The following is a 20,087-nucleotide window of genomic DNA, read 5'->3' as shown; positions in this document are numbered from 1 at the left end:
CATTTGGGGGGGTGGGGGAGTCATCTAATGAAGTCAGGGGCAGGGAAGGGACCTGATATCTTTAGACTACTTCCGGCTGATCAGGAGTGTAGATTTCCTTGGGGGCAGGTTTGCTCCATCAGGATATCTAATTTCCTCTTGTTTCTTCTTCGAGCACGGCTACTTAATCGACAGCAACCAACCAAGAGCCCACCAACAGCAACCTACTCTCTCGGGGACCCTAGCATTTATATCCTCTAAAAAGGCACCAGATTTTCAAACATCACATACTTACCAGAAACCATCCGCACCTGACAAAACATTGCCCCTGCCAGAGCACTAGACAAATCACAGTCAACCACTATGGACAGTCTGAAGCAGTCTCATCTCCCACACATGGGACTAAAATAAAAACACATTCTTACAATATTTCTGCATTTTTTTTTTTTTAAGAAACCAAAATTCTCACTACAGGACATGAAGCTGGGAAAACCACCAGACCAAGGAGACTGCAACAGGACACCTGGCAGCCAGGTCAGAAGGGTCCCAGGGGCGCAGACGCAGGGGTCTCTGTCTGTGCCGCTGTTTGAACAAATTATGAGCTAAGCATGGTGGCACGCATCTGCAGTCCCTAGCACTCGGCAGTCCAGACAAGATCAGGCCACCTTTTGAGATCATCTTTGGCTTATATACTGAACTCAAGTAGTGAGGTGTTTGAGACTCTGGCTCAAAACAAACTAAGTGGATGGAAGGAAGGAAGGAAGGAAGGAAGGAAGGAAGGAAGGAAGGAAGGAAGGAAGGAAGGGGGGGAGGAAGGAAGGAAAAGAAGGAAGATGGAGAGAGACTTAAAGAAAAATAACACCCTGGGCTTGGCTCAGCTAGAGGCACAGGACTCCAAACTGGACAAACTGAGTTTAATCCCTGGGACCCACGTGGTCTATAAGACGAAACAAACCCCCACAGGTTGTCCTCTGAGTCTAGTGTGGTGGCACACATGTCATTCAGCACACAGGAGGCAGAGGTAGGTGGCTGGCTGTGAGTTCCAGGCCAGCCAAGTGTAGCAAACTGGAGAATAGCCAGAGTTACTTGGTGCGGCTCTGTCTGAGAGACAAGCCTGGTGACACATGCCTGTAATCCCAGTGCTGGGAAGGCAGAGGCAGGCGGGCCTCTGAGAGTTCAAGGCCAGTCTGATCCACAGAGTTCCAGGTCAGCCAAGGCAACACAGAGAAACACAAACAAAAAATAAAAGCCCTATCAGTTGTCTTTTGCCTACCTTGGTCCACATGCGTGGATATATGCACACAAACAAAATAAATTAACTAAACAACAACAACAAAAACTTCTGGAGGAACACGCCCAGCACCAGGAAAGCTGAGGCAGGAGGCTCATGGGATTGAGGCCCAGCTGGAAAACAACACAGTGAACTTGAACTTGGCAGTGGTTGTTCTTAGTTCTTGTATTCAATCGTGCTAGCCATAAAAGGGAGGTAGTATGCAAGCTGTAGGCGGGAAGAAGAATATTTTTTTTCCCCTGTAACTTTCTGACCCTCCTTACCACAAATACTCTTGAGAGTAGCCCCTGTTTCCTGCAGGAGGCAGAGCCTGTTCCACTCAGGTGAGGAAAGACCCAAGTCATTCCAGGCCCTTGAACCTCACCCTGAGATTGGGCAGTGTAGCAGCCCCAGCCTGGCTCCCAAACCAGGTGTGTTGGTCCCATGTAAACATCTGGCTGATTTCATATGCCAGGCCTGTGTGTGTGTTTGTGTGTGTTTGTGTGTGTATGCCCGAGTACGTGCATGCAGGCATATTCCTTAAAGCTAACATGGTGGACTTGAAAGAGTAAGATGACAGCTTCTAAGGTGGAGAGCCCCTCAGAAAAGAGACCAAAAACCAGGATGTGCCAAGCTGCAGTGTCTGTAACACAAGCACTGTGGGAGGCCAAGGGTCTCAGATAACAACAGCAAAAAGTAATGGGAGTGGGGTAGGGCCAAGATATAGCTTAGTTGGTAGAACGCTTGACTTGCATGAAGGCCTGGATTCAGTTCCCAGCATTCAGGAAGCTAAGGCAGGAGAGTCATCAGGAGGTCAAGGTCATCCTTGGCTACATAGTGAGTGCAAGACCAGCCTGGGCTACATTCAAGCAGGATTTCCCTACCCCACACCAAAAGAGGACCTGTGCAGCTGGGTGGCGTGCCAGCAGAGGCAGACGATGTCTATGAATTTGAGGATTGCCTGGTTTACAAAGTGAGTCCAGCTGGACACTGATGGCTCACACCTATAATCCTAGCACTGGGGAGGCAGAGGCAGGCGGATTTCTGAGTTCAAGGCCAGCCTGGTCTACAGAGTGAGTTCCAGGACAGCCAGGGCTACACAGAGAAACCCTGTCTTGAAGACAGACAGACAGACATGTGCTTTTCGGATTTAAGGGAACTGATTTCAGGTATCTAAGAAATGAAACACACAAAATAGAATTTCTTGAGGTGACGGGAAATTTGAACAGTGGATGGTAAGAATTTTTTGGTAGTTCTCAGCTGTTGTGTATGGATATGTGGGGGGGGGGCATGGGTGCTTGTGCAACTGAATGCGTGCGGGTCAGAGGACAACCTCCTATGAGGCCAGCTCCAGGGGACCCATCGCCCTCCTTTGGCCTCTTCAGGCACTGCACACATAGGATGTATATATATAAATAAATAAGATCTAAACTGGGCATGAACACCTTTAAACCCAGCACTGGGAAGCAGAGGCAAACAGACAGACAGATACATGCATGCATGCATACATACATACATACATACATACATACATACATAGAAAAGAAACTAGAAGTACAGACTCTATCCAGGGGCAACCATGTCACTTCAAAATTCATCTTGTAAAACAAAAGTGAGCTGAACTGTAACTCAGTGACCCAAGCAGGACACGGTGGAACATCCCCTAACCCCAACACTCAGAAGACTATCATAGGATGATTGCGTACAAGGCCAGCACAGGCAGCAGCATAAGACCCTGTCTTGGAGAAATGAAAACATGAATGCAGAACAAAAAAGCAAGGGTTCCAGTCTCCTGGGTGATGCCTGGTGTCACCTCCTGAGCGTCCCACATGTCACACTTGATCCTGGGTTATGACTGATTGCCCCTGGTGGCCCTGCTTGGGTGCTGTATGCCTGGGCTATGATGGGGGTGCTGCTTTGGAAACTCAGGTGGATAGAAAGATGAATGGCGGGCTGATGGGTGAATGGGGGGCCGAGGGAATGGGTGGGTGTGTCCACAGATGAATGGGAGCAGAAGTGAACAAGTACGTGGATGGCGTAGTGACTTATGAGAGCACAGCAGCTATACTAGAGAAGGCAGTCCTGCAGAGGCTACACAGCAGGCCGTTGTCTCCCTACAGATGAGGATGATGCCAACAGACTGGGGGAGAAGGTGATCCTCCGAGAGCAGGTGAAGGAGCTCTTCAATGAGAAATACGGTCAGTACTCCCAAGTGGCCAGGGTGGATCTACTGGGTAGCGCTCGCGACCCTGATGGCTAATGACATGTGTATTGGTTACTTTTTTCTAATTGCTGTATCCAACTTAAGGAAAGAAGGGTTTACAGATCTATAGACCATAGTTCAGGAGAGTGAGGACTGTGGTCATACCACATCTGTAATCAGGAAGCAGAGAGGTGGGTGCTGGTATCCAACTCACTCTGTCCAGTTCATTCACTTCTGGACTGGATCCAGCCTTTGAGATGGTGCCACCCACATGTAGAATAGGTCCACGTCAGTCAAGGCAATCTAGAAAGTTGTTCACAGATCTGCCCAGTGGTATGTCTTCTGGATAATTCCAGAATCTGTTGATGGTCAGTATTAACCATCATAGCATACCTGAGTGATGTTGCTGTCCCTAGGGTGGGATGCTGCAAAGTTGGGCTGTCAGAGTCATAATCCTCTCCCCAGAGTGTCTCACCCTTTGACACGGGCCATCTTTCTCTGACTCTGACCCGTGTTCTTCAGGTGAGGCCCTGGGACTGAATCGGCCTGTGCTGGTCCCTTACAAACTGATCCGGGACAGCCCAGATGCCGTGGAGGTGAAGGGCCTCCCAGATGACATCCCCTTCCGGAACCCCAACACCTATGACATCCATCGGCTGGAGAAGATCCTGAAGGCCAGGGAGCATGTGCGGATGGTCATCATCAACCAGCTCCAGTGAGTGCCGTGGGGACAGCAGGGCGAGCGGGGTGGGAGGGTCCCCCAGTGCTGCAGGACACGAGCCAGCAGGTAGCAGCGGTCTGTCGGAGATAGGATCCTGAGTCAGAAGATCAACTCCAAATTTAGTTGTTGTTTTTAGACAGCATCTCACATAGTCCAGACTGGCCCTGAACACACCATGTGGCTGAGGTTGACCTTGAACTCCTAATATTGCAGCCTCTCCATCCCAAGTGCTGGGAAGGAGGTTCAGGGATCTCGTGCCACTTGACCCGGGTTTTGGAGGGAGCATATGCACACACAGTGGAAGGAGCTGCCTACCTCATGAGAGCAAAGAGCGGAGAGAGAGACGTGAGGAAGCAAGTGTACCAGGAAGGATGTTTCCCATGACCTATCCCTCCCACTAAGCCCCTCCTCTAAAAAGTCTGACACTCCCAATAATGTGCCAGGCTGAGGACCACACATTTAACACATGGACCACTGAGCCACACTTAGGTTGTAAAACTACAGCTGGAACTGACCTGGCTGTAGCCACAGCAGCTGGCATCTTGGCTATGGAACAATGATATCTCTATCCCATGGAGCAGATGGGGAAGGGAAACCTAACGTCAGCCTGGCTTTTATCTTTTTCAGACCCTTTGCGGAAGTCTGCAATGACCCCAAGGTGCCAGGTGAGTGAGAGGCAGGAGAGACCAGCCTACTCCCTCATGGGGACTATTCTATTGCCTTCAAAAAAAAAAAAATCTTAAATAAACAAAGATGCTAGAAGTGTGGGACCCTCCATCTAGGGCCAGCCTTGCCCCCACATCAGTTTAAAAGTCATCCTTTAAAACAGAGTGAGCTAAGCTGTACGTAGCGCAGTGGCACACAGCACATAGTACATCTGGTTCCATCCCCAGCACCAAGCAGGACATAGGGGAACATCCCTCTAATCTCAACACTCGCAAGAATGACCTAGGATGCTTATGTTCAAGGCCAGCACGGGCAGTGGCGTGAGACCCCCTGTCTTTGAGAAATAAAACACGAATACCAAACAAAAAAGGAAGTATTCCTGGGTGACGCCCCGTGTCACCTGAGTGTCCTACATGTCACACTTGTTTCTCAGGTTATGATTGATATGGCTATTATATTGTTAGCTGCGCTTGGGGTGCTCTAAGCCCGGGCTGGGGGGGGGGATGCTGCTTTAGAAATTCAGTTGAATGGAAAGATGACTGGTTGGGCAGATGGGTGAATGGGGGGTGAGGGAGTGGATCCGTGGGTGTGTCCTTGGATGAATGGGGGCTGAGGGAATGGGTGGGTGGGTGGGTGTGTCCACGGATGAATGGGAGCAGAAGTGAACAAGTATGTGGATGGCGTAGTGACTTGTGAGAGCACAGCAGCTATACTAGAGAAGGCAGTCCTGCAGAGGCTACAGCAGGCTGTTGTCTCCCTACAGAGGAGGATGACTCTAACAAGCTCGGGAAGAAGGTGATCCTCCGAGAGCAGGTGAAGGAGCTCTTCAATGAGAAATACGGTCAGTGCTCCCAAGTGGCCAGGGTGGGTCTACAGGGTAGCACTCGTGACCCCAGTGGCAGATGGCATGTGTGTTGGTTACTTTTTTCTATAACCCAACTTAAGGAAAGGAAGGGTTTACAGATCTATAGACCATAAGGCAGGAGAGTGAGGACTGTGGTCATACCACATCTGTAGTTAGGAAGCAGAGAGATGGGTGCTGGTACCCAGCTCACTCTGTCCAGTTCATTCACTTCTGGACTGGATCCAGCCTTTGAGATGGTGCCACCCACATGTAGAATAGGTCCACGTCAGTCAAGGCAATCTAGAAAGTTGTTCACAGATCTGCCCAGTGGTATGTCTTCTGGATAATTCCAGAATCTGTTGATGGTCAGTATTAACCATCATAGCATACCTGAGTGATGTTGCTGTCCCTAGGGTGGGATGCTGCAGAGTTGGGCTGTCAGAGTCATAATCTTCTCCCCAGAGTGTCTCACCCTTTGACACGGGCCATCTTTCTCTGACTCTGACCCGTGTTCTTCAGGTGAGGCCCTGGGACTGAATCGGCCTGTGCTGGTCCCTTACAAACTGATCCGGGACAGCCCAGATGCCGTGGAGGTGAAGGGCCTCCCAGATGACATCCCCTTCCGGAACCCCAACACCTATGACATCCATCGGCTGGAGAAGATCCTGAAGGCCAGGGAGCATGTGCGGATGGTCATCATCAACCAGCTCCAGTGAGTGCCGTGGGGACAGCAGGGTGAGCGGGATGGGAAGGTCCCCCAGTGCTGCAGGGCACGAGCCAGCAGGTCAGCAGTGGTCTGTCAGAGACAGGCTCCTGAGTCAGAAGATCAACTCCATATTTAGTTGTTGTTTTAAAACAGCGTCTCACGTAGTCCAGGCTGGCCTGGAACACACTATGTGGCTGAGGCTGATCTTAAACTTCTAGTATTCCAGCTTCCATATCCCCCATGCCTGGATTATAGGCATGAGCTAATGTATTCCTATCATCCCGGTAATGGTGAAGCAGAAGCAGGAACACAGATAGGCCTTCGTCTATGGCACCACTGTCTCAAAAGAGTTCCAGGGATCTTGTGCCCTGGTCACTTGAGCCGGGAACATATGCATGGTGAGCTGCTCGCTTCATGAGAGCCAGAGAGCAGAGAGAGGCGGGAGGAATCAGTTCGCACTAGCATCCCCACGAGGACATCCGTCCCACCAAGCCCCTCCTCTTAAAGGCCTACCACCCTGTTAATGTGCCAGAGGAGCACACATTTAACACATGAACCAGTGAGCTGCGCTTAGGGTGTAAAGCTATAGCTTGAACTGTAACCAAAGCTGACCTTCCTGTAGTCAGAAGCAGCAGATGAGGAGGGGAAACCTTCTAATTGCCGCCTGGCTTCTGTCTTTTTCAGACCTTTTGGGGACGTCTGCAACAATGCCAAGGTGCCAGGTAAGTGAGAAAGACAGTAGAAGCCAGCCTTCAGCCCCATGGGGACTAGTCTAATGCCTTCAAAGAAAAAAGAAAAGAAAAGGCACAGACAGGCAGGACCTTGGCATGGTTCAGTGTATAAAGGTGCTTGCTACTAAGCCTGATGATGACCTGAGTTCAATCCCTGGGACCCACATGATGGAGAGAGGGCCAACCACTCCTGCAAGTTGGCTGCACACACACACATACACACACACACACATATATATTATATATACACACACACACATAAATACATACATATATATATATACATATGTATATATATTCATGTGCCATATATATGTAAATAATTTTTAAAAACATAGGTAAGGCTGGCGTGTGGATTCGTTGGGAGAGAATGTGCATCAGCTATAGTGGCACACACACCTATAATCCCAGTACTCAGGAGGTAAAAGGCTGGAGGATCAGGAGTCAAGGCCAGGTTCAGCTGCACAGTGACGTGGAGGCCAGCCTAGGCTACATGAGACCTGCCTCAACAAACCAAACCAAAATATTTGGGTAGGAAATGGGTAGCAGAACAGATACTGAGGGTTTTTTAAGGTCTTGGGTTGGCAGCCATACTGAAAACTAAATGTTCTGGGTGAGGCCATGAAAATAGAACCTGTTGAAGTGGTGAGGAATATTTTATCAGCAAGACAAGTAGATGAATAGAAGCCAGAAGTGGGACAGCTGGCCTTTAGACCTGCTTAGGAAGTAAGACTAGACAAGTGAGGCTCAGCCACTGAGCCTAGAATGCTAGGCCCAGGGCATTGAAAGAATAAAGCTGTAACTCAGAGGTGGGTAGAGCCCCTGCCTAGAATCCCCCAGGGAGGGGCTGGGGGCGTGGCTCAGTGGTAGAGCCCCTGCCTAGAATCCTCCAATCAGGGGCTGGGGGCGTGGCTCAGTGGTAGAGCTCTGGCCTAGAATCCTCCAATCAGGGGGTGGGGGTGTGGCTCAATGTACACAAAACCCTGGTTTCTTAGGGCATCAAAATGAGTAAAACACTAAAAATCTAAAAGCCGGGACTTTCTCCCGGGAGCTCAGGAGGCCAGCACAGGGTGGCCCCTAACAGCCCTCAGCTACTGTTTCTTCCACCAGCCAAAGACAACATTCCCAAGCGCAAGAGAAAGAGGGTCTCTGAAGGCAACTCAGTCTCCTCTTCTTCCTCCTCTTCATCTTCGTCCTCTAACCCAGAGTCTGTGGCATCCACCAACCAGATCTCCCTCGTGGTAAAGTCACGCGGATCCGAACTTCACCCTAATTCTGTGTGGCCTTTGCCCCTTCCTCGGGCAGGGCCATCCACAGCTCCAGGAACTGGGAGGCACTGGGCTCTGAGAGGGACTCAGCCAACCACAGAGGGGCAGGCACATCCACTCGTTTTGCCCACAAGATAGACGGAGGGTCCGCGCAATCAGCGCAGTGCTTGAAGTGTGGCTATCACCTGCGATGTGTATAAATGACGTCAGCAGGAGCCAGAGGGGGAAGGTCACGTGACAGAACTCAACCTCCATCTTTTGGCTACATTGCTTTGTTTAGCCCTTTCCTGATTCAGAAGAACTCATGTAAAAAAAAAAAAAAACAAAACAAACACAAACACAAAACCCACCCAGGGTATGGTGTCTTACGTCCACAGTCCCAGTAGTAGAAGGGGGAAGATCGGCGTTCAAGGCCCTCTGAGGCTATATGGAGACTGTCTCAAAGAAAACTGGCTAAACTGGGGGCAGAGGGTGTGGCTTAGTCAGCAGGGTACATGCTTTGCATGCATGAAGCCCTGGGTTCTATTTGCAGCTCCATATAAACTGGACCTGGTGGTACACGCCTGGGATCCTAACACTGGAGAGGTAGAGTCAGGAGAATCAAAAAGTTCAAGGTTAGCCTCAGCTACGTAGAAAGTTTGAGGCTAGCCTGGGCTACATGAGACTGCTTCGAGAAAAAGGAATGAAGGAAAGAAAAGCTGTTTTGTTGTTGGTTTTTGGGGTGTTTTTTTTTTATCATTTTTTTCTATCATTGACTCCCTCCCTTCACCCCAGGAGGTGAGATAGTGTCTGTGGGGTGAGACTGTGTGAACCATGGTTTCCGCTCATGCTGACGCAGCCCTCAATGGTGTCTAATCCATGTATTGAACACAGGTGGGGACAATCACTATGCTCCACCTGTGTGACCTCGGGCAGGTCTCTTTCCCTCTCTGGGCCTCAGTGGCTGCATAATAAGTACCATTTGAATTCATCCTCAAAGAAAGCGTGCTAATTATTCTGGGAGTTCCTCCATGTCACCTGGAGTCCTAACGTGGTCCCTCTGTCCCCTCCCCCCCTCTCTCTAGCAGTGGCCAGTGTACATGGTGGACTATTCCGGACTAAACGTGCAGCTTCCGGGCCCCCTTGATTATTAGACCTCAGAGCCGAATCAGGACCTCAACTCAAAAGACTAAAGGAAAATGTAATTTATGTACAAAGTATATTCGGATATGTATCAATGCCTTTTAGTTTTTCCAATGATTTTTACACTATATTCCTGCCGCCAAGGCCTTTTTAAATAAGTAAAGAAAATGAAAAAGAACAAAAGCGTCACTTTTTTTTCCCCTTTGGTTATATGTTCACGTTTGGTGGTGTGGCCCAGCAGGTGGTGTGGTCCCATCCAGCGACTGAGTCAGACAAGACACCAGCTCAGGTGCCCTGGCTCCACCATACCCTGGAGTCTCCTGTTCCTGAGTGCCAGGCTGTGGTATCCAAGGATAGAAGTTATTTTCTTGACTGCCAAGGGACTGTGGCCACAAGAGAAGCCACGGAGTCCTTGCACGGCATGCGCAAAGCCATTGGTTCCACCCCAGCGCTGGGTGTGATGGTGAGCACCTATAATTCCAGTGCCCATGAGGTGGAGACAAGAGGGGCCAGAGTTCCCCATCTGGGGCTGGGGAGATGGCTCAGTGGGGAGTCCTTCCTTTGTGAACGTGTTGATCTAAAACCTCAGAGTCCCAGTATCCATGTTAAAAGCTGTGCAGTGTGGTAGTAGACACCCATAATCCAGGCAATGGGAGGTTGGAACCGGAGGATCCCCAGAGCTTGCTGGCCTCCAAGTGAACTAGTGAGCTCTGGGGTCTCCAAAAGGAAGATGAAAAGGGAACCTTAGTGGGTGAAGGAGGCTCCTGCCAAAAAAACCTAACAACCTGAGTCAGCTCCCAGGGACCACACGAAGGAAAGAGAAAATTGGAACACACACCAGGTGTGAGTTTTGCTTTGTTTTGTTTTGGATTTTTCTTTCCTTTTTGGGTGGGGCTGGTAGGGGGGGCGGGGGGGGGTTGTTCAAGACAAAGACTCTCTGTGTAGCCCTTGAACTCAAGACAGATCCACCTGCCTCTGCTTCCCAAGTGCTGGGATTAAAGGTGTGCGCCACCACCACCTGGCTTCTAAATGTGGTTATTTATTTATTTATTTATTTTTGTTTTTTTGAGACAGGGTTTCTCTGTGTAGCCTTGGCTGTCCTGGAACTCACTCTGTAGACCAGGCTGGCCTCAAACTCAAAAATCCGCCTGCCTCTGTCTCCCGAGTGCTGGGATTAAAGGTGTGCGTCACTACCACCAGTACAATCAATGCACTCTCTTTTTTTTTTAATTACTAAATTGTTTAATAAAAGTCCAGTCCTCATCCTTTGCCCTTATGCTTCTTCGCTCAATGGACCGAATGTCATCCCAGGGTTTACCTAAAGGCTAGTCAGTGCACAGTAAGCACACACTATGGCCCAGAAGAAAAACCTCCACACCTCACGTGTACTGTACAACTGCAGCTCCGTGGGACCTTTGTAAAGTGAAAACATATTCCTGAGAGCCAATTTGGGGTTTCCTCTTATAGTATGGGACTGAGCAGTTTTTCAGTAAGGAAATTAAGCTGTCACTTTAATTCTAGTCAACACAGGTAAGACCCAAGTCTTTAAGTTACATTTAACAGGTATGAAAACCTAATTAAACCAAGCGTCCAATCCTGGGTCAACATCGTCTCCAAACTGTGACCAGTGATCCTTTTCTTTTAATTTTTTTTTTTAAAGATTTGTTTATTTGCCAGGCATGGTGGTGCACGCCTTTAATCCCAGCACTTGGGAGGCAGAGGCAGGCAGATTTCTGAGTTCGAGGCCAGCCTGGTCTACAGAGTGAGTTCCAGAACAGCCAAGTGATACAGAGAAACCCTGTCTGGGGGGGGGGGGGGGATATTTGTTTATTTATTTTATGTATATGAGTACACTGTAGTTGTACAGATAGCTGTAAGCCTTCATATGGTTGTTGGGAATTGAATTTTAGGACCTCTGTTCGCTCCGGTTGGCCCTGCTCGCTCTGGCCCAAAGATTTATTTATTATTATACATAGCTACACTGTAGCTGACTTCAGACACACCAGAAGAGGGCGTCAGATCTCATTACAGGTAATTGTGAGCCACCATGTGGTTGCTGGGATTTGAACTCAGGACCTTCAGAAGAACAGTCAGTGCTCTTACTCGCTGAGCCATCTCGCCAGCCCCTTTTCTTTAAATCTTACCTAGATGTTCATGCAGCAGGAAAGTGAGAAGGATGTATTACTGAGGGAGAGTAACAAGTAAAAATGTGTTTAAGACCTATTATGAGTTTTGAACTTTCTTATACAAGTGAAGTAAAATTCAGCACCATAATTCTTGCCCTTCTGTAAAAAGCTCACACACGGGGCTGGTGAGATGGCTCAGTGGGTAAGAGCACCCGATTGCTCTTCCAAAGGTTTGAAGTTCAAATCCCAGCAACCACATGGTGGCTCACAACCATCTGTAACAAGATCTGACTCCCTCTTCTGGAGTGTCTGAAGACAGCTACAGTGTACTTACATATAATAAATAAATAAATCTTTTAAAAAAAAAAAAAAGCTCACACACAATCTTTACCAAATATAACCACATACAATAAGCAGTTTCAGTTCAATCTATCAAAAGGGTGATGTCTTCAGGTCATTCCAACAAGTATCTTCTGATTGAGCCCAACTTGGAGAAACAAATATAGACAAAGCTTTACATGCTAATTACCAGTGGCAGGTTCCTGTATTTAAAATCGACAGTTACAGTTTTCTTACACAAACCCCTTCCCCCCGCCCAGCAACCCCAGGTGCCACAGTTCCATGGCTTGCCAGTCTGAAGTAATGTCTGTGTGGTCAAGGTCTAGCTTTGCTCCAGTAGTTTTACTTCTCCTGCAGTTTTCTGACATGCAGAAGTCAAGTTTCGGCTGATATATGTCCCAAGTTTCAAACCATCCATTTTAAGTGTCTTTGTCTTATTTATAAAAGGAAAGAAGCAACTCTTCACCACTCTGCATCTCCAAGGCTTTGGAAAATATATAATCTCTTCCGTTAAGATTCATAATGCCATCCTTGAGAGGAAATTTCCATTTATTTTTACTTCTGTGTATCTTATAGAACTGGCATGCAGCAACATTGTCTGTGTCAAAGAGTTCCTGCCCTTCCTCATCATTTACATCATCTTCACTCTTGAGGGGCTCTTCTTCCACCTGCCCATCTTCAGCTCCATCTTTCTCTTTATTTTCTTCCTCCTCCTCATCATAGTCTTCTTCATCTTCATCTTCCTCAGGAGATGTATGCCCTGTTCCATCAACTTGCAGCACCAACGGAGCTTGCTGTTGGGCAGGCTGGGCCTGTGGCTGCTGCTGTCCAGCTTGTGCCGGGGCGGGTGCTGCCACTGTTGGTAGGACTGACCTGGGTCTTATTTCCTGTAAATAAGATTTGCTGTGTTTGAATGATGACACGCATCTGTAGTGACATCCCTCCAGGAAGTGGGGCTAGGACCTGCTGGATAACAGGTACTTGGACTCCACCAGGCTGCATTTGTGGTATAACTTGTTGTAGAACAACTGACTGCTGAGGCTGAAAGATAGACTGGGCACCATTGGCTGCTCTGACCACCTGAAGCAGCTGGCCTGAATTGGTTAGTATCTGTTGAACAGGAGGTAAGCCTGCAGGAAGTGCCAAGGTAGCAACTGTAGCAACAGCACTGGGAATACTTGATGCATTCATATGTTGTATCAACTTAGAATCGGAAACATTAACTTGTGGTGCCATAGCTTGCTGTGATGCAGGAATAAGAATCTTTTGGTTCCGTGCTTGCTGATGCTGTGCTGGCTGATGGTGGTGGAGATGCGATGCTGATGCTGATGCTGGGCTCGCTGATGGTGGTGGAGATGCTGCTGCTGAACTTGCAACAAAAGCTGCTCTTCTTCCAAATGAAATCCGTCTACTGCCCTAGACTGCATTAGTTTATTCTCCCACAGTGATTTTAGTTCCATCAGGAACTGTTCCTCCACTCCATCATCCAGAAAAATGTCTCGAACATCATTAATAACATCTTCAATCACAGATCTATACAATTTAGGCGCGGTGTTTGTGTTTGCCGAGTTCGCCATTTCCACACACAACACAAACGGGGGAACGAGATATAAAGAAAAAAAAGAAAGAAAGAGGGGGAGGGAGGGAGGAAGGAAGGAAGGAAGGAAAGAAGGAAGGAAGGAAGAAGAAAGAGGAAGGAAGAAAGGAAGGAAGGAAAGGAAGAAAGAGAAAGAAAGAAAAAAAACTGAGACCGGGAGGGTGACCCAAGTCACCCACAAGAGTGGGGCAAAAATTTCTCAACAAATCCTATCCAGAAAGAGTAAGAAGCAGGAGACCAGGAGGAGGGGGACACTCTTCCCACAGCTAAAAACCTCCAGAATCGCCTAAAGAAAAAAAAAATCAGCCATGACCCCTTAGGGGGATAGGGAGCGTCACCAGCTCCCCACTCACCCACTGAGGGGGGAAACAAACACCAGTCACTGCTCCCACCCCACCACTGCCACCACCTGCTGCAGCTCCAGCAAAATCAATGCTCTTAACAGCTAAGCCATCTCCTCAGGCCTAAAATTAGACACATCACCACCACCACCACTGCTGCCTAGCTTTTTTTTTTTTTCTTTCCTGAAACCATATGTTAAAACAAAATGTCCTAGAAAGGAGAGAGAAATAATGCTGGGCAGTGGTGGCGCACACCTTTAATCCCAGCACCTGTGAAGCAGAGGTAGGCAGATTTCTGAGTTCGAGGCCAGCCTGGTCTACAGAGTGAGTTCCAGGACAGCCAGGGCTACACAGAGAAACCCTGTCTCAAGTTCCGCCCCCCCCACAAAAAAAAGGAGAAATACCATGTTATCTTTATGTCCACACTAGAAAATGCTGACTGTACTGGACTTCTTGACCCTCAGCCTCTGCCAAAGCTCTCAGTGGAGACACACACACACACAGCCCCAGCCCTGTCACAGGAATGCTTCCTCTTCTTGTATCCCTTTCATGTTCTTGTCTGAGCCTTACATGCTGGTTATTGGAAAGGAGAACAGGAAGACTCCAGGACCTGGCTCTGATTCTCCGGTCAGAATGAGTGCTCTGGCAAGGACGGACAGACAGACAGACAGACAGACAGACCAGTCCAGATACTTCTCCCAGGCCTGCGGGATGGCTCTGCATCCCAGCTGGAAGAGAGGCCCTGTTCCAGACATCTGGATCAGCTTCCTCCTAGAAAGCTGTTACAAGCCACAAAGTTGGCACACCCCTGTGAACTGTCCCCTCCCTGCCCCCTCTGGTACCCAGCCACCACCACACATACCAGTCAGCTCCCAGCTGGCCTTCTTTTCCACACCACACTGGGACACTCACTCTTTTCTCTGTCTGGCTTCTCTGCATTTGGGTGGAGAGGCTCGACGGACAGGGTCTCATGTAGTCTAGGCTGGCCTCAACTTCTTTTTTTGAGGGTTGAGGGGGGGTTGGAGACAGGGTTTTTTTCATGTAGCCCTGGCTGTCCTGAAACTCACTCTGTAGACCAGGCTGGCCTCGAACTCAGAAATCCACCTGCCTCTGCCTCCACAGTGCTGTGATTAAAGGCTTGCGCCACCACTGCCCGGGCTGGCCTCAACTTCTTATGTTGCTGAAGATGACCTTGAACTCAAGGTCTTCCAGTGTCCACCTCCCAAATGCTGGAGTCGCAGGCTTTCAGAACCCCACACTCATCCCTCTTTCTCCTCAAGCTCCAAGGCTCTATCATGGACCACCATCCTATTTACAGGGAACTAACTCCTCCAATGGGGATGGCTGGCCCATGGTGTGCCTACAGTCCCAGCTACCTAGAAGGCTGAGGCAGGAGGATCTTTAGTTGAAAACCTGATGAACTCATTCCAAGACCCTGTGGCACCTGCCACCCGGCATTTGGGACCAAGGCTAGAGGACAAATTCAAGGTCATTCTCCTTTTCTTTTTTTTTCTTTTTAAGATTTATTTATTCTATGTGAGTACACTGTAGCTGTCCTCAGACACACCAGAAGAGGGCGTCAGACCCCATTATAGATGGTCGTGAGCCACCATGTGGTTGCTTGGATTTGAACTCAGGACCTTAACCACTGAGCCATCTCTCCAGCCCCCAAGGTCATTCTCCTTTACATAGCAAGTTGGGAGGCTAGCCTGGGCTACATAAGACCCTTTCTCAGAAACAAAAAACAGACTTTGGGTGTGGTGTATCTGTGGTGAGTTTGAGGTCAACCTGGTCTACACAGAGAAACCCTGAACTGGAAGGAAACAAAACAAAAACATGGGGCAGGGCAGACAGAAGGTCCAGCCTAGCCATTTCGGTGTGTCCATTTGCAACAGTGCCACGCTTACTTCCCTGTACCCATGTCCCGTGGCTCATAACTGCCTGTAACTCCAGCCCAACAGGTGAATGGACTGTACATTTCTAAACACACACACACACACAATTTAGGGTAATAAAAATAAATCTTTTTTTAAATGTAAAAAACCCTTAGATCAACTCTAGATGCAGCAGCAGGCAAAAATCTCAGTCTGGGAGCCTTCATAGTGAGACCCCGCCTCAATAAACAAACCCTTTAAAGGAGGGCTTCAACCACCTACTCTACAACCCACCCCCACCCCACCCCCGTGAGGAGCTGGGGCGTGGCTCAGGATACTATATAACCAAAGCCACATTTCCCCCACATTTCAAAACAGAAAAGAAAATTAATTAATTAATTAATTTAAAAAAAAAAAAAAAAAAGGAAAACAGCTCCCAGGATGTTTGTCCCTGTTACATAAGTTAACTTCTCGATACGATATTCCAGCTCCCCACCCCCGACCCCCATCAGTCTTCTAGCTGAGTCTCATATCCACCTTTTACCCATGGCTGGAACCTAGGTTTTTGGTTAGACAGAGCCTTGGGTACCTGGCGCCCTTATACAGGGAGCAGCCACTGGCGCCTGTCTGTGGTCTAGACACACCCACGCTATGACTCAAGGCAAATAGATCAGAGCAAGTGGGTGGAGCCTCTGGGTGGAGCCGGCGCTGGGAAACCGATCCCAAGGCTGTGAGCAGACTACAGAGTGCTGCAATTCAGTGGGTCTGGGCTCTCCACAGCTCCTGAATCAAAACAAACCGGGCCAGGCGAATGTAGCTCAGGTGGTGAGGTGCTTTTGCCTAGCATGCAGCAAGCCCTAGATTCCACCGAGCACTGAATACAAGTGGGCTCGGTGGGTGGGGCACATATAATCCCAATCCTGGAGAAGACAAGAGGATCGGGTGTGCAGGAGTGGGAGACCAGTGGGGTTACATGAGACCCTGTCTCAAAACAAAAACCCGTTAAAAAAAGGGGGGGGGATATCCCTCCAAAGCAAAGCCTTTTGTTGAGATAGGGTTGTAGGTGACCCAGTCTGGCCTCTAACTCATGTTGCTAAAGATGGCCTTGAGTGTGTGTGTGTGTGTGTGTGTGTGTGTGTGTGTGAGAGAGAGAGAAAGAGAGAGAGAGAGGAGGGAGGGAGGGGAGGAGGAAGGGGAGGAGGGGGAAGGAGGGAGAGGCATGTGTGTTGAGACAGGGTTTCACTGTGTACCCCTGGCTGTCCTGGAAGTAGACCAGAGACCAGGTGGCCTCTTCCTTCCAAGTACTGCACTCCGAGTGCTAGGATCAAAGGTGTACGCCACCACTCGCCCATGAATTTTTTGATCTTCTTGCTTTGACCTCTCAAATGCTGGGATTACCGGTGTGTCTCCATGCCTGGCTTCATCTAAGAATTTGACTAACTGTGCCCTTCGGTTTCACCCACCTACCTGCTCCACTAAGCCCCTACCCCCATCCTCACCCCGCACCACCGCATCCCTCCGTCCTGGTCTCCTGTCCCATCCATCACCCTACTTCCTGAGCTTTAGGAGCTCGGGCCCATCAAAGGTCAGCCCCACGGACCTGACCTTTGGTTGGTCTTCTTCCAGATCCCTCAGAATACCTTTCCTGCAGAAGCTTCCAGATGCTATTTATGCAAGCGCTCAAGAATCCGAGCGTGCCGCACTTTGTAAAGCGGTTTGCTTCAAAGCGCTCATTCTTTAATTAAACTTCATTTAACTGCCATCTGTCTCCGTTCAAAATGGCTTCGTGTTTTGCAACTAGAAATGAGAATTGTTGTTGGTTTTGTAAACACATTCCCCCCCCCACCCATCCCAAAGAAAAATCACAAAAACACTTTCCAAAATAATAAATGAGGGATGTGGGTTTCTGCACTGCATTTCAAACGTCCTAATTGCCTGGGGATGTGTGCTGGTGGTTGTCTAATCATCCTATATACAAATTCTTTGTAGAAAGATCTAGTATCAATGAAAAGATCGAGATTCTAGAAAATGCTAGAATTATATCTGACTGAAAACAGTAATAAAGCCATCATCAGCCAGAAACGACACCAGGGTGAGGCAGGAGGGAAGAAGAGTAGGGTGGCTGCTCACACCTGCTCCTCAAACCACACCTGCTTCTCTGGGTTCCCTCTCCGCGCAGGTGCACCCAGGGTACCAAGCAGATGAGGGTGGGCTTGTGTTCTTGGAGGCAGGAGCTTCCCTAAAATGTCTCCCTCTGTCTCTGTGCTTCTCTGTGTCTCTGCCTCCCCTTTCTTTGTATAGCTTTAATATTTCTCTCTCTCTCTCTCTCTCTCTCTCTCTCTCTCTCTCTCTCTCTCTCTCTCTCACACACACACACACACACACACACACACACATTCATTCCTTAGTCCAGTGCTATAGAAGACTGTCTTCCAAACATAATAGCAGACATCTTTATCAAGATAACTTCGACTACTTACAAGTCATCTCCAAGATGGACTAGGTTGATTCCAAGGGCCGCTGATACTTATTCACAGTAGGAGGGAGTGGTGGGGATCCTGGGCCTCGCACCTGATTTCAGACAGCTGTATGCAATTCTGCCCTAGTTGCATGTGGCCCTTCTGTTCTTGGGCAGTGCTGGGAGACTGGAAGGTTAGCTGAAGCCAGGACTCTGTCCATGAAGCTGTAAGGATGTTATCATCCTCCCTGTCTGTACTGGGCTGAGACTTCAGTATTGTGGCTGCTTTGCCCCCACTCTTGTCAGTACCCCCTCATCACACTCTGTGGTTAAACCCAATAAACTCACTGGCTCTCACTCAAAATGGAACTCGAGTGGAATGGTACTTTGACTTGTCTCTCCCAAGTAAGGAAGGGTAGACTTGTGTAGTAGAAATTATTAAAAATTCCTAGCCTGGAACTTCTATCCTGCCTTTGGATATTGAGTTCCTGGATAAGAAGCACACAAAGCCTTATATTTTTACAATATGCCTTAATCATCACAAGAGCTTCGCAGATTACTACCCTCCGTGCTGTTGGAATCTACTCTCCTATCGATAACCCCAATAATTACTTACTATGTTTCATTCTCTGCTGCTCTTAGCTCCAATTGGGCAGCCCTCAGGGACACGCTTTCCTTCCTCTTCTCGTTCACATTCTTCCTCCTCGTGCTCCCAAGCCCAGGGAATCTAAATTCCACCTATGTCTTTTCTGCCCAGCTATTGGTTGTTGGCGTCACAATTAACTGGGAACAGGGTCACAGGGGCTACTTGCTGACTTCAGATCGTGGGACAATAGACATTAAAACCTCATCAGATGTGTATCCACAACACCCAGGCTAGCCTCAGATTCATGGCCCTTCTGCCTCAGCCTCCTGTGTTCTGGGATTAAAGACCTGGGCGACCTCCTATATTAAGGGATCCAAGCTTAATAATATCTACTGAGCCCCAAGGAGTTGGTCCCTTACTGAATCAGTTGCTTATCTTCTTGCTACAACAAAAGACCCCACACAAACAACTCAAGGAAAGATTTGGTTTTGGCTCACAGTTTGAAGGTTCACCCTGTCATGGAGGGGAAGGTATGATGGGAGGAGCCTAAGGCAGCTGGTCACATTGCATCCACAGTCACACAGGGACAAATGCTAGTGCTCAACTCCTTTATTTTATTTTATTGAGACAAAGTTTCCCTGTGGCTGTTCTGCAACTCACTCTGTAGATCAGGCTGGCCTCAAACTCAGAGATACATCTGCCTCTGCCTCTCTGCCTCTCTGCTTCTGCCTCTGCCTCTCTGCCTCTCTGCCTCTGCCTCTGTCTCTGCCTCTCTGCCTCTCTGCCTCTGCCTCTCTGCATCTCTGCCTCTGCCTCTCTGCCTCTGTCTCTCTGCCTCTGCCTCTCTGCCTCTGCCTCTCTGCCTCTGCCTCTCTGCCTCTGCCTCTCTGCCTCTCTGCCTCTACCTCTCTGCCTCTCTGCCTCTGCCTCTACCTCTCTGCCTCTGCCTCTCTGCCTCTGCCTCTCTGCCTCTGCCTCTCTGCCTCTGCCTCTCTGCCTCTGCCTCTCTGCCTCTGCCTCTCTGCCTCTGCCTCTGCCTCTGCCTCTGCCTCGTGTGCCACTATGGCCTGGCATTCAAATTTTCATTTTTATTCGATTCAGGATTCCAGACACCCAAGTTAGAGTTAGGGCTTCTCACTTCAGTTAACCTAATCCAGACAGACTTGGTGATTCTAAATCCCATCAAGTTGATAAGATTAACCATGACACCTTATTTATTTAAATACGTATTTATGTATAGATGCTCTATGTGCATG

General features: G+C 48.8%; 1 protein-coding gene, 1 long non-coding RNA gene and 1 pseudogene across 46 annotated transcripts in view; 1 reads left to right on the top strand and 2 right to left on the bottom strand.

Moving 5' to 3' along the window:
• Nucleotides 1-9,688, top strand: part of Gtf2ird1 (general transcription factor II I repeat domain-containing 1) — a 99,207-nt gene extending 89,519 nt beyond the window's left edge. For 14 of the 45 annotated variants that reach the window (XM_006504462.3, XM_011240885.2, NM_001081462.2 and 11 more), the window contains 8 exons: nucleotides 433-513; nucleotides 3,370-3,447; nucleotides 3,975-4,167; nucleotides 4,801-4,838; nucleotides 5,603-5,680; nucleotides 6,203-6,395; nucleotides 7,074-7,111; nucleotides 8,231-9,688. In XM_006504462.3, coding sequence (XP_006504525.1) covers nucleotides 433-513; nucleotides 3,370-3,447; nucleotides 3,975-4,167; nucleotides 4,801-4,838; nucleotides 5,603-5,680; nucleotides 6,203-6,395; nucleotides 7,074-7,111; nucleotides 8,231-8,526 — 995 coding nt within the window. In that variant the 3' untranslated portion in view covers nucleotides 8,527-9,688. The remainder of the gene's footprint in view (nucleotides 1-432; nucleotides 514-3,369; nucleotides 3,448-3,974; nucleotides 4,168-4,800; nucleotides 4,839-5,602; nucleotides 5,681-6,202; nucleotides 6,396-7,073; nucleotides 7,112-8,230) is intronic. The other 31 variants (XM_011240895.2, NM_001081466.2, NM_001081468.2 and 28 more) reach the window with 13 other exon arrangements.
• Nucleotides 9,689-12,149: 2,461 nt separating this feature from the next.
• On the bottom strand, nucleotides 12,150-14,069 carry Gm7033 (annotated as a pseudogene).
• Nucleotides 14,070-17,502: 3,433 nt separating this feature from the next.
• Nucleotides 17,503-18,848, bottom strand: Gm46925. Its single transcript, XR_001784989.1, has 2 exons — nucleotides 18,268-18,848; nucleotides 17,503-17,584 (listed from the first exon to the last, which is right to left on the bottom strand). It is a non-coding gene; the product is annotated as a predicted gene, 46925 (long non-coding RNA).
• Between the last annotated feature and the right edge of the window lie 1,239 nt (nucleotides 18,849-20,087).

Source organism: Mus musculus, chromosome 5, assembly GCF_000001635.26.
Source record: "Mus musculus strain C57BL/6J chromosome 5, GRCm38.p6 C57BL/6J".
NCBI classification, from domain to species: Eukaryota; Metazoa; Chordata; class Mammalia; order Rodentia; family Muridae; genus Mus; species Mus musculus.
This window is presented reverse-complemented; position numbering and strand designations above follow the sequence as displayed.